At 40.8% G+C, this 14,691-nt stretch overlaps 1 protein-coding gene across 1 annotated transcript in view; it reads right to left on the bottom strand.

Moving 5' to 3' along the window:
* Window positions 1–14,691, bottom strand: part of GLIS1 (GLIS family zinc finger 1) — a 300,120-nt gene that overhangs the window by 168,565 nt on the left and 116,864 nt on the right. The window contains 1 exon segment of the mRNA XM_032217837.1: window positions 2,068–2,263. Coding sequence (XP_032073728.1) covers window positions 2,068–2,263 — 196 coding nt within the window.

Raw genomic sequence — 14,691 nt, 5'->3', positions numbered from 1 at the left:
TAAATTTTGTCATTCAAAAGCAATTCAAAGGGAGAAAATTGTGCTCCTTTTAGCAATAGCAGTTAGACTTATATATTGCTTCATAGGGCTTTCAGCCCTCTCTAAGCGGTTTACAGAGTCAGCATATCGCCCCCAACAGTCTGGGTCCTCATTTCACCCACCTCGGAAGGATGGAAGGCTGAGTCAACCTTGAGCCAGTGAGATTAGAACCACTGAACTGCAGATAACAGTCAGCTGAAGTGGCCCACAGTACTGCACCCTAACCACTGCGCCACCTCGGCTCTTGCAAAACAAGTGTAAATATCTTGCAGATTTTGACCCACCCACACCATAAATCCTCAGAATCAAGTAATAGGCAAAACAATTGGGAATCTCTATATAAAAGTAGGATTTTATGGGCAAATCATTTGAAGTGCAGATATTCTGCTAAGTAATGATAAAGATATACTCTTACTCAAACAAACCTTGTACATCCTTATCTCCAGAAATACAATTGCCGTTATTTCCTAAGAGGATAATTTTTATCCTGCTACATTTAGAAGCCTTTTCTAGAAATTAAACTGTTTGATGGCTTTTATTCCTTGTTTTAAAAGCACTAATACTATTAAGAAGACTCTATACTGTTGTATCATCTTACAGGAGATACTGCTTTACCTTTTTTTCCTTTCATGTTGTATTTTGGAACTTATCTACTTTCTGGTACTTGAAACTAAGCCTCTGTTCCACTTTAAATTTAAGTAGATGATTTATTTTAACTCAGATTACAAACATTTATTTCTCATCATCCACAACAGCTTATGGGAAAGGTTAGAGATCAATTTGAATACATAGAAATCATGCTCTGTATAAGCCCTACTCAACTCTGGAGAAAAATGTGAAAGATATTCTAGCTCTCTCATAAGGCTCAAGAGACACATACACCCAACATATATTACACAAAGAGGCAAAGTTAAAAGAGTGATGTTTTAGCTCTACATTAAGTAAGTTACCATCTTACCCAGTGATTAGCCAATATTAATTTAGCTTTAGGAAACCACACCAGATACTATAGCAATGAAGGAAATGAATTAACTTGAAATACCATGGCATTATTCAAAAATAGGAAGGACCATTGCTAAAACACAGCAGAACTGTTTTCCAGAATTAAAGATCTAAATTAGTTTACAAAAATCAAAGAAATGGCAATGTACCACAATTTGTTCATGGTTTATGGAATTTGTCAAAATGTCTGCCTTCACAAAACACAGTAAGCCAAAACAAAATATGGTTTAGTTGCTACCTGATATCAATTTGCCCTGGGCAGAAGGTTGGACTAAAGAATCTCCAAGGTCCCTTCCAGCCCTATGATTCTATGATAATAGAGAAGATTGTCCTAGGATGTGGGTTGCTACTTTCATTAGGAATTTTGAATTAGAAGTGCATGGTAAGGGATGCTCCCTCAGGAAATTTTATTTGGCAAAGAACTGAATCTGTTCTCTTTAAAGTACATAACTACTAATTCAGTGACTGTCAAAGTTACAAGGATGCTGAGCAAGGGGGACTTTATGACAGCTCTTCATAGTTTTGGTCGACACATACCCTCTGTCATATTGATCACAATTTGGGTGCTCGGCAATTGCTCATAATTATGACAATTGCAGCTTCAGTCATCATTTGCAACCTTCACTATTGACTTCTGACAGACAATTTCAATGGAGAAGCTAGCAAGAAATTGCAAATGGTGCTGATGTATCCATAGGAATTGCATGAAATTTACCTAACAAACGTAAGTACACTGCCACAACTGCCATCATGTCGACACAATCACATGACATTCTATTTTACAATCGTATTGTTTAACAACTTCCACAGATAAGAAAGGATTACTTTCCTTTTGCAGCTAAATCATCCATGTTCTTCTGTTGAACTATCCTGCAGCAAAGTGCACTTCAGGTATAAGGTATATCTGTAACGAACTGAAAGGCTGATGAAGGCAGGATATGCAAATGTGGAACCACATTCAGTGGGGAACTGTCACAACTTCAAAAATGGTTGTACACATAAGTTAAACAAAGCTGAAAACAATACCTGGTATCTGCGCAAGACATGTTGAGCTGACTAACTTGGAGGAGTCTTTCACACGGCAACAGGTGCTCTCGGGCAAATGAGTTTCCTGAGTGGGAAAGCAGGTTCTGCCTACACACAGGCCCCAAACTATTTGTCATCTCCATGTCCACCACGTTATTTTCAGAGATCAAATTACAATGGCTGAAGCCACAATTCACTGTTAAAAGAAGAAGTGAAAGAGAAAAATAAGTATGAACTCTTTACTAAGAGAGTTGAAGTCTCTCTCGTGGTTCCCCTCCACCATATTCCCATCTGCTTTTGACAATTGGTTTCATGAAATCAGGATACAAACCAGAACATTTCACATTAATTGTGATTCAGTTCTAAAAGATTTATCTACCCTCACTGATTATTATTGCCTTTTCCAGATAGCTTTACAGTTTTAACAGGATTCTTTTCAAAAGGAACGAGCACACTACTATGCACCAATGTTTTCTATTTTATTTTGAACTGTTTTTTACCCAGACAACTAACAGTAAAAATTAAAAACAGAAATATCTTATGAAAACAATCCAAATCAAGTATCAATTAATGCAAAAGGGCCTACTGAAATAGAAAATCTTGATTCTTTCTCTAAAGTAGCAAGAATAAAGATTGAAAGAAATTCCCAATGCCTAAAATCCCCTTTGCTTTGGACCCAACAAACCAACCTCAAAAAGTGACAGCATCTTAACCATCTCTGTGGTTCTTGCACAGAAGAAAAGAGGGCTGTAAGCTCAAATCCAAAGTTGAAATGGTATAGGGTATCCTGCCAGAGCAGGGGGCTGGACTAGAAGACCTCCAAGGTCCTTTCCATCTCTATTCTGTTCTACAAATCCCAGAGAAGTATTTTAGAATTTCACTTGCTGTTCAATGTATTCTGCACAGGATTGAAGGATGACGACGATTCAGGAATCTGACAATTAGCCTTAACTTAATATTCAAGTCACTTTATTAGTATCTAATATTTATTTTTTAAATTTACTTCCTGACAATATCACTGTGGAATTACTCTAGGTGGCTTACAATAATAAAAAGGAAGAAAAATGAAAGGAATATAAAGAAAGCAGAAATAAAATAATAAAATAAAAAATAAAATACTGTCATTTCACCTACGTTAGTTTATTAAGAACAAGTTCACAATATGGAAGCTTTTATAATAAAAAAAAATCTGACTTAAAAGGCAAACTATATTTTTAAAAAGGATTTCAATATATTTAGTTTATACCAATATTAATTAGAAGAAAACTATTAAGAAAAAAAGAAAGTCAACTTAAAATATTTTGTGATTTAAACAAGAATTTTATTTGTTTATAAGTAAATAATAATAAGTCTCTTAAAGCTACAAATGACATGCAGAATTGTACAGCTTTGGAGATAAGTTTCTTATTTTAAAGATTTCAAGAGAGCAGCTTTTAAACTATAAAGTGTATTAACAGATAAATCAATATTTATTATAGGCATATAGTAGCACAATAACATACAGAAAAGAATTCTATTCCAATATTCGATTCTATTTGAAGAAAATTGTAATCATTCCTAATTTTATATTAATGTTAGTTTTTAGACATTAACAAAATCAATTTTTTTCACAATTTATATAGAATTTATTTCTGTATATTCTATACTAATTCTATTCTATTGGAGTAACTGGAGTAATTTTCTTTTTTTGGGGGGGGGCTTAAACAACTTTATTAGATTTTCAAATAAAGTCATAAAAACTAACACAAACTAATAATTAAAAGAAGCGAATAATGAAAAAGTAAAGGAAAAAGTGTAGAAGGAAAAAAAAACAAGAAAATGATTTCTGATTTTCTTTTACAACAGACATCACTATAATTTTCATTTTTCTATTGTCTACCATTTGTTATAATCATTAAATCTACTTTTAATAATTTCATTTTTTCTGTTTTCATGCAAAAAGTCCAAAGGGAGTTTCCAATGAGCCTTAAAATTAATCAATGTCTTTTTTTCTAATCAAAGCTGTCAATTTTGCCATCAGTCAGCTCTTTCAACTTCAACATCCATGGTTTCATTGTGAATAGTGTCAAATGTTTCCACTGTTGTGCATATAAAAGTTTCACTGCTGTTGTCATATACAAAAATGAACTTCCATGAGTTTTTTCCATGAGTTCCATGGGACTGCTAGGCTGTTTGCCTAGCAGTCTCAAAAGGAATATCTCTGGTGTCAACTGTACATTAATCTTTAAGATCTTTGAAGATAATAAACATATTTAAATCCAAAATTTTAGCTGTTCTATATGTCCACTAAGCATGATAAAGTTCCCTCTTGGTGTTCCTATGTCCAATATATATGTCTTAAATGTATAAAGGTACAGAATATGAATAGTTTTCCTCCTTGTGAATGTAAGATATTCCACACAGAAATGGAAGATTTCTGAGACTTTTTATTCTTAGTCTGCACTATTGATTTTGAAATATAAGTTTCTCATTGCTACGGTTTTCTAGGGACGTAATGTCAAATTCTTGATTAAATCTAATCAGCATTGAACCAAATACTGATGGTTTATTGATATCACCTGTTCCTATGAGCAAAACTGCTGCATTGCCACCATTTGCTTCATCAAGTAATTTTAATTCAAGAAAGTAAAACACAGTAAGCACTTCTAGCAACTAAGAATATAACAAAGTTATTGAATAAATAGTTACAACTAACCAGCTTTCTCATTTAAAGGAAAGTTACTAATAATCTCTTACACACAAAAAATATGAGTCTGGATAAATAAATTCAATCAACTCACAACAGGATAAATTCAGGGGACTTTCAGGTTCCTAAATATATTCTCAGTATTGCAGTGCAGATTACCGTCATCACCTTGGTGTTCTGGCTGGTATTCTTCCACTTACAATTATTACTGTTTCTGAAGTGAAGCCATTACTTTTTATTTTATTCCCTTCCTGTTTCAACACAATCTTATGATTCCTTATTTGTAGAAATAGTTCATTCTATTCTTGGGTCTATATTCAGATTAAAATGGAAAATGGTGGTGTTGCCATCAACTTATGACGGGTCGCCTAGCTACCAGTCAAAACTATGATGGACCTCCCTGGAGGATACGTATGACCCAGATTCAAAGTTCATGAGGTCACGTGACTAGATTTCAAGTAGTCAGCAACTACATACATTTACCACCATTTGCAGCATCTGAGTCATGTGACCACATATTGCAGTTTTGCTGAAAACCAGCATTTACTTAACAACCACTTCATTTGCTTAATGGACACCACACAAAAAATTTGCAAAATCAGGTTGTCATATGGATGACCCAATTGATGAACATCACAACTTAAGCTTATAAAGGGCAGGTTTCATTACAACTGTAATTCAAGAACTATCTATATCAGGTGTCAAACTAGTGACATCACCATGGTGACATATGATACGTCACATGATGTATCAGGATTTTTTTCCCCTTCACTAACCAGGCGTCGGTGTGGGCAGTGCATGATGTCATGCATGGTGCATGATAAATATTTATTTTTTCTAAATATATATAGCAAATTTAAATGGTTTTTTATGTTTAGATAATAATTTATTTCTTATACATATAAATTAATACTTGAGATGAATACTCAAAATCTAAATTCATCATACTCTATTAAACACCAATTATTTATTCTCAAAGGCTACCCATTTCCTAATTATATAAGAGGAAAATTAGCATGATTTTAATGAGATTACCAAATGGATTATACCTTGAGTTTAAGACCCTCAATTACGCCGATTAAAATCAGCAATCCAATAAATGTTTTGAAATACAAAAAAAAAAAAAAATCACCAATGGAACTTTACAGTGAAATTGCAAAGGCTGGATGGAAAGGGCAATCAATTCAAAACAGAGTTTGTATTTTAGGAATTTACCCAATTAAGAACAATGAACAAATAGTGGTAATGAATGTCACTTAAAACTAATGACTCACATTCCAAACAAAGATGGGTTTGAAATATTTGCCTAACACACTGAACTATCCCTAGAGGCTTTGTGGCTTTTGTGGCATCTGCCAAATTAAGTCATTTGCTTATTCTTACTATTTTGAGACATCATACACAATGCACCTACAACATGTCTAAAGATAGCTACATTTTAACTGGCAGCTACCAGTGACGTATCCTTTCAGAATGAGGCTTTATATGAGACTGATTTGAAATAAATCAAATCATCCATCAGAGCAATCAGCACCTGTCTTGCTCTTACATTTCCAGTTTGTCTTTCCACAACAGACAAGTACCTGTTTATTAGTCTAAGAGAAAATGAAATTTTCCTTTCTTAAAAAAGACTGTTTTGCAGTAAGACTGTTTATAAACCATGCAGATAATGCATTCCTGGCTAGTTAGGATAGGTGAATAGCTACTTTGGGATGAAGTCATAAGTTACATACACCACAGAGCTAGATACACACACAGCCTTTCAACAAAATGTTAAAATAAAAACTAGTGAGATGGGATAAGAGATTTCTTTTACGGGAGCAACAGTGCTGTATAAAATGCTAAATTTAAATAAGAGTGATGATAAATACAAATCTATTTGAGTAATCACATTTTTTTAAGTTTATGATATAAAAAGGAGCAAGCAAGTTGGCAATATTTCGATGAAGAATGAGTCTTTGTATAGATTTTGGTGGAAATAGGGGTAAAAAATAAATAACGAAATAATATTTTCAATGTGGACATCAGACACCATTTTTACAGAAGCAATTATTCTGCGATGCGGTGGTCCATGTCTGCAATTAATCTTGTCACATTGTTAATGAAATCATGTGTCTGTTAATTAATTAATGACTTTCAGTGAGGATTCATGGCAAACTAGACATCTCTGAAGGAGAGGAGACAGCACTGTGGTAAGATCAAGAATATGGTGAATGGCAATATGATGAATACTGGAGTGAAATATATCCAGAATAATTGTTCATACTTGTTATGAACAGCATTTCTTTGTATATTTTTTTATTTACTGTATTCTTATTTTTTCTATTTCTTTTTTCTGCAGTCTGAACTTTTTTTAGTTTCATTTGTATTAGTTTTTACTATGTTTATTAAAAAACTTTAATAAAATTATTTATGTGTGTGTGTTAATTTTAATTTTCTGCTATTCAGGATTTTAAATTAAGCATCATTGATAATAATTCAGAAGAAAATTAAACAAGTTGTTCGGTATCAGTCTGTAAAATCCAGTATTTTGTTTTATTAGTTTGTTAATTTTTCAAAGCTCTGGGTTTTGCATATATCATGCTGTACAATATGTCATTTAGTCAAAATGAGTTCCTTTCCTCCCTGCAACTAAAATTGGCACATTTATCTAGAAATATGAGTAATAAACCTTAAAATAAAAGAATTAAGAAATTAATAATCCTTAGCACTTCCAAACTTTTAAGCTTGAACATACAGAATCAAAGTCAGTTAAACTTTTTTTTAACAGCAGGATTGCAAGCGTATGGCTCCCCCATTAAATTCCCAGTACACATCATCACTTATTATGCTGGCTGAGACCCCTTCTACCATAAATATCTCCACAAGCTTCTGGTGCTCCAGAAAAGCTGATACTGTGGGTAAAGAAAGAAGGAACAATTGATGGAATGATATAGGACATACCTGTGTAGCAATAGGGAATAATCTGGTCACCCAGAATTGATTTTATTGAACAAAGTGAGACATTCTCCTTAAACATCAGATCATTTAGCTGTACATTATTTAATTTATTGCACTTTTGTACAGCTAGAAAATTCCATCTTTGGCTGCCAGAAAAACTTGACTAATATTGCATGCAATGAACACCAAATTGAGATTACATGTCTATCATAGTTTACTATCCTGCTTCGAGAACTGATACAATATCTGTAGCCAGCTACCCATATCATTGATAAACATTTAGATGTGGTCCAAATTCCATTATTACAACTTGGATCCAAATCTCATTTTTTAGAATGAATTATCCCTAATTTATGTATCAGAAATGATTCTGATTCTACGTTCATAGTCCCACATCATTCAAAGGGCATTCATCCCAAAGTGCATAGCTAAATGTCTATGGAAATTCTCAGTCATCAGGTCATGGTTGTTCCAAAGCTGCTTCTTCAAGAGGCAACTGAACTTTCTGGGGTTTTTTTGAAGATGTTTTGCTTCTGAAGAAGCTAAAGAAGCTTTTTAGATGGGAAGCGAAATGTCGTCAAAGAAAAAACAGAAAGTCCAGTTGCCTCTTGGAAAAACATCTTTGGATTTCTGATACTGGTTTGTTAAATTAAGAATTAGATTTTTTAAAATGTTGCGGCCCTACCTAAACCGGGAGGCTCTCGCAACAGTCACTCGAGCCCTTGTGATCTCTAGGCTGGAATACTGCAATGGGCTCTACATGGGGTTGCCCTTGAAGTGCATCCGGCGACTGCAGTTAGTCCAGAATGCAGCCGCGCGAGTGATAGTGGGCGCACCGCGGTTCGCCCACGTTACACCCATCCTCCGCGAGCTGCACTGGCTACCTGTCGGTCTCCGGGTGCGCTTCAGGGTACTGATGACCACCTTTAAAGCACTCCATGGTAGTGGATCTGGGTACTTGAGAGACCGCCTTCTGCCGATTACCTCCCTCCGACCGATTAGATCGCACAGACTGGGCCTCCTCCGAATCCCATCCGCCAGTCAATGTCGACTGGCGACTACACGGAGGAGAGCCTTTTCTGTTGCAGCTCCGACCCTGTGGAACGATCTCCCCGTCGAGATCCGCACCCTCACCACCATCCAGACCTTTCGCGCAGCCCTTAAGACCTGGCTCTCCCATCAGGCCTGGGGATAGGTTCCCAATTTACCCGCCCGAGTGTTGACTGTTGAATGAAAGTTGTGTTTTATTATTTTTCTTTTGTTCACATTTTGTTTGTTTTTTGATATTGCACCCCCTTCCCTGTGATTGTAAGCCGCCCTGAGTCCCCTCAGGGAAAAGGGCGGCCTATAAATCTTAATAAAATGACTAAAAAAAATGACTAAAATGTAGTTTCCAGGTAGTGGTTGCAGCCTTACAAACACCCAAAAAAAAAATGTTTCTATCACACATGAACATTACTTATCATGCAGAGAAGTCACATAGACACAGCCACTACAGATGTTGGAAAACCACCCCAAGTCCTGACATAGACAGGAAAGTGTGATGCATAGACAAGGCCATATCTTTAAACTGTAGAAGAAAAAGAAGTTGAAAGAAGCAGAACCTCTCTTTTGTGATACTTTTCTGAGCATATTCTGACACTAAGCAGAAAAAAGACGACAACAGTTGCACTTTGAAATTATTGCCAAAGAATGGTAAGAACACTGTATGTTCTTTCTAAAGAAAACGGCATCCAATTGTTCTCTTGCTATAATATGTATAACTGGAAGGAAAGGGGGCTGTTCATTAACGTCAGCTGAACAACTGGAAACAATATTCTAGCCATATGTTTGGAGGAAGCAGACCTCTCATTATACCTCTCAACTCCTAGTTTCTAGAATTAGGAATAGAAGTGAATTGTGATTATGTGGAGGCCACTATCCATTAATTCCTGTTGTTGGCTGCTTCGATGCTAAGAAACATTTCAATGGATAATCACCCCATCCCACCCCAATAAACCACCAGACACTATAATGGTGTAGACCAGAGATTTCCAAACTTAGCAATTTTAAGACTTGTAGACTACAACTCCAAGAATTCCTCAGCCAGCCATGTTGTCAAATTTGGAGTTGCACGCGCAGAAGCTGTGCACGTGCCAGCGAGCAAACCAGTAGTAAAAAAAAAAGGGAAACCCACCAATGGTCCCTTCTCTTCCCTTCAGTTGGCTGCTTGGTAAGGACCTCTTCATTATTTTCCTGTGCGCTGCTTGGAGAGTCCAAGCATGGATTAATTTCTGTCCTTCTGCCCAATGGACTGGACTGAATTTTCTGACCACGCCTCTTGGTCTCCTTTAATATTCAGTTTTTCAATTCAGTCCAGCCCATTTGGACACACTTTAATAGTCTCCAGATTTTATTATTTTATTTGGATTTAGATTTGTAGTTTAGTTAGTATTTTCATTTACCTTGGGCTTAGCTTGCAGTTTGAGTTGCTCTGCTCAGCTTCAGGACTCAGAGAGAGAGACTTGCCTTCCAGGCATCCTGGGGTCGGCTCAGGCACTGGGGGCTCACAACCAGCTGGCTCTCTACTGCCGGAGTTTGTCTGTTTTGGCGACCCGCACAGTAAGATGCCCAGGCACTTCCCATTCGTTCGGTGCAGTGCGAAGATCCCAACGGTGGATGGCTTGTCTTGCCGGAGTCAGGCAGCATGGTTGCCTCTCTGGCTGTGGCCATTTTGTAGCAGCATTTTGGGGGTGCCATTTCCCCCCCTTCCTGCACTTTCTAACCGCTCTTTTTAAAGCGGCTCAGCGACAACCGGAGTGAGCATCGGAGCTCAGGACAGCGGCGGCAAGAGAGGAGGCAGCACTTTGGAGGTCTTTGCAGTAGCCATCTCTATGTCGCGCCTTCTGCCGCTTGCCTTATTTCAGCCTTGCCTTGTTTCAGCCCCACAAGCATGCGGAGACAAGCTGTATCATGTCCACCTTTGGAGCACGCTTGCCCTGCCTTGCACAGGCCAGTGGTTCACATCTACCACCTGCTTTGTCTTGGCTGTCGGCTAGGGCAGCATCCTCATTATGGCAGGTGAGATCTCAGAGGCTCCAGAGCTTGCAGGCCAGTCTTCCAGCCAGGCGGGACTCTATCTCAGATAGGCGGGCAGGGCTGTTAGGGAGCCCATGAAGGAGGCCAGGTCTAGATGATCTTACACCGGGAGGGCCACCAAGGGGCAAGATAAGGATGCCATCAGGCACCAGAAGGCCCTGGAAAAGGAGTTTGCTAGGGCCCAGAGGCAGACTGTGACTCAGGTTCACCAGGTGGACCAGCCAGAAAGTTCAATTGGTATGGGATTGCCTGCGCCTGCCCCATCCATCTCTAGCAGTGAGGGGGTCTCTTGGGAATTTTCCCTATCTTAAGGGGTCTAGATCCCCTTCCCCTTCCCTGGGGGGGGGTGGAGATCTTTCAATGTGAGGTGTTTTGTGATAGGGAGGGCCCTCCCTCTTCGGTTCCCCTCATTGGAGAATCTGTGATTGGGGCCACTGTGGTGGAGACCCACCCAGTGGAAGACCAGGGATCTGCACTCTCCGTGAAGTTGCGGCAAGTTATTGCCAGTGCAATTTTCCAGGGCGTAATAGAGGGCCTGCAGAGAAGAAAAATGCAGCCACCTGAACTCCAGGCTGTGCAGCAGGCCCCCCAGGTCTCACAGGCTCCCCAGGCCTCTCAGGCACACAAGGAGCGCTCCTGTTCCCACAGGCCTTCTTCCCCACTTCCATCGGTGGCTAGTGCAGAATCAGTGTGGGATGATGAAGATCAGGACTTGTCAGAGGACGAGACCATGGTCTCTGACAAGCCTGGCCTTCGCTGGGTTATTTAAACCCACATTATTCAAATCTATTCTATTTAAGACCAAGGTTTTCACCCATATGGAAGTGGAAGCTAACTCAGACCAGACTGCTATGGATCCAGGAGATCCTAGCAAGGGTTATTTGATGAGAAGGTCCCGGTGCTAGTGATTGTCCCTTCTCCCAAACTCTTCAAGGACATGGTCCAACGCCAGTGGTTACAACCAGGGACTTTGTCCACCCCGAGGGGTAATGACAAGCGCCTCTATTCAGTGGATCCCACCATGGAAAAGATTCTCAAGCTTCCCTCTGTTGATCCTCTGGTGGCGACCCTTACCTCATATTTGGTGTTGCCATCTGATTTGTTGAAGGACCTTAAGGCCGAGGACAAGAGAGCTGAACGGGCTTGCCATAAAACTCATCAAGCTGCAGCTTGAGCAATTAAAGCGGCACCTCAACCTCATTCTTTAACAGGGCCACTATAGGCTGGCTTCACCAGCTGCTCACTAGGTTGCCTGCAGGGGATGCTAGACTGTGCCACAATGTAAGTAAGATCGTGGCCGTGGTGGAATATTTGGGGGATGCCATCCTTAATGCGGCAAAGTTCACCACCAAGAGGGGCCCCTGGACAAGGGCGCAGGGAGTTCTATTCCATTTTATTTCTGGTTCCCAAGAGCTCAGGGGGATGGGGGTGGAGAGCGATCCTAGGCCTACAAAAAATTCAAAATGCAGTCCCTCCAATCTATGCTGAGGACCTGAGGTTCTTCTTTGCAGGGTCCCACTTTCAGTACAGAGTCCTTCCTTTGGGCCTGTCATCACCCCCCAGGATTTTTACAAAGATCCTGTTAGCCGTCGCTGCGCATCTACAGTCACACCCAATCCGCCTACAATGCTATCTCAACATATTGATCCAGTCATCGTCACCACTTCATTCAGCATGCGACCTGCACATCACCATGCGAACACTGCAGAACTATGGGCTTACCATCAACCTCGAGAAAAGTCACCTGACTCCCATCAACAGGATCTTACACCTAGGAGCCGTGATAGACACATCCTCTTGCCAAGTATTTCTGTCTCAAGACCGCATCGCAAGTCTTCAGGAACTGACATAGCGGGTGTTCACCTCTCTCCCAGCGCACGCATTCTCACCTTGTCACAATTGCTGGGCAAGATGATTTCGTGTCTCTCAATAGTACCTTGGGCAAGGCTTCACACGAGAGAACTGCAGTGGTTTCTACTCCCGATGAAGAGAGCCAAGCCAGCAACTCGCCAGTCAAAGTGCGACTTCCCCCCAAGGTAGTCCGCTCTCTCAGGTGGTGGCAGTCTCCGGCTCTGACAAAAGGGACCTTCTTCAAGGAGCCGGCCAGGCTGACCATCATGACAGATGCCAGCCTCTTTGGCTGGGGAGCCCGTCTTCACAACCAAGTTGCGCAGGAGCAGTGGTCATCTCAAGATCTCTCACACAACATCAATTGGTTGCAGCTGAGGGCAGTCAGACTTGCACTTCGGAAGTTCCAAAAGGACATTCAGGGCCATCATGTCCTTATTCTTACCGACAACATTGCGACGAAGGCGCACATAAACTGCCAAGGGGGAACCAGATCAAGATCCCTCATGTCCGAAGCAGAGGCGATCGGTCGTTGGGCGGAAAGGCATCTACAGTCCATGTGGGCAGAGCACATCTCCGGGGTGAACAATGTCCAGGCGGATCGGAGTGGCGTCTACATCCTCGGATCTTCCAGCAACTGTCGCAGAGGTTCGGTCATCCCCTGGTCAACCTTTTTGCAACTCCAGAGAATACCCAATTCCCCCGCTTCTTCACCAGGTACCAGTGTCACTAAATAGAAGGAGTCGACACCCTCTGCTGTCCCTGGCCACCCGGTCTGCTTTATGCCTTTCCTCCGTTGGCTCTCATTCTCAGAGTGACCAGGAAGATTCTGGAGGAGCAGGTAGAGATTCTCGTGGTGGCATCTTACTGACCCAGACAGACCTGGTTCACCAACCTGACTCCCCTGTCGATCGCATGACCCTGGAGAATTCCACAGGAGTCGGTCTCTCTCAGCCAGGAGCGTTGTCCCATTTGGAGCCCCAGTGGCTCAAACTAACCATCTGGCACTTGACAGGGACTGCCTGAGGAGGGCCAAGTTCTCCAACAAGGTCATCAGAACTATTCAAGCCTCCAGACAGCCTTCCACCATGAGGATCTATGATGCCACCTGGGCTGCCTTTGCTTGCTGGTGCGTAGAACGTCACATTCACCTTACTACCGCTTCGCACCATAAACCTTGGAGTTCCTCCAGGAGGGCCTTGATAGGGGTCTGGTCCCTAACACACTGAGATGCCAAGTAGCTGCTCTATTTACTGTGCTCCCATTCGGCACAGGCCAGCTGCTCAGCAGGCACCCAGAGGTGCATATCTTCTTGCATGGGGCTTCAAATCTAAGCCCTCATGTCATTCACCAATATCCCTCCTGGGATCTCTCCACAGTTCTCAGAGCACTTACCAATTCTCCATTTGAAAAGATCTATCATTCTTCAATGCAGCATCTGACTTTTAAGACTGCCTTCCTTGTCGCAATTACATCAGCCCGCAGGATTTCGGAGTTAGCGGCCTTGTTGGTCCAGGACGATTTGTGCACCATACATCCAGATAGGGTTGTCCTCCATCTCGACCCGTCCTTCTTACGGAAGGCCAACTCCTATTTTCACCATGCACAGGAAGTGATTCTTCTGGACTTTTGTCCACACTCAAGCCATCCCAGAGAGTGACGTTGGCACTCCCTCAACGTTTGTAGAGCACTTAAGAGATACATCAAACATAAGGCCTCCTTTCATCATTCTGAGGCCCTGTTTGTCGCATTTCAACCAGCATCCATGGGCCTCAAGGTCACCTCATCTACCATTGGGTGATGGATCAAGGCATGCATTTCACTTGCCTACGAGCAACAGGCTACACCAACTCCTTCTCATGTTACTACGCACTCAACGTGGACTGCAGCCACCACAGCGACCTAGGCCACCCAATCGTCAGTTGAGGAGAACTGCAAGGCAGCAATTTGGGTGTCCCAATCATTATTTATCAGACACTACAAATTGGACAAATTTGCATCCACAGACGCTACCTTTGGCAGAAGAGTTTCGCAGACTGTTGTTTCTACACCTCAATAGGGTTGGGGTTCCT

This window comes from Thamnophis elegans, chromosome 5 (assembly GCF_009769535.1).
Source record: "Thamnophis elegans isolate rThaEle1 chromosome 5, rThaEle1.pri, whole genome shotgun sequence".
NCBI classification, from domain to species: domain Eukaryota; kingdom Metazoa; phylum Chordata; class Lepidosauria; order Squamata; family Colubridae; genus Thamnophis; species Thamnophis elegans.
The sequence above is the reverse complement of the archived record's forward strand: the minus strand, read 5'-3'. Positions and strand labels throughout refer to the sequence as shown.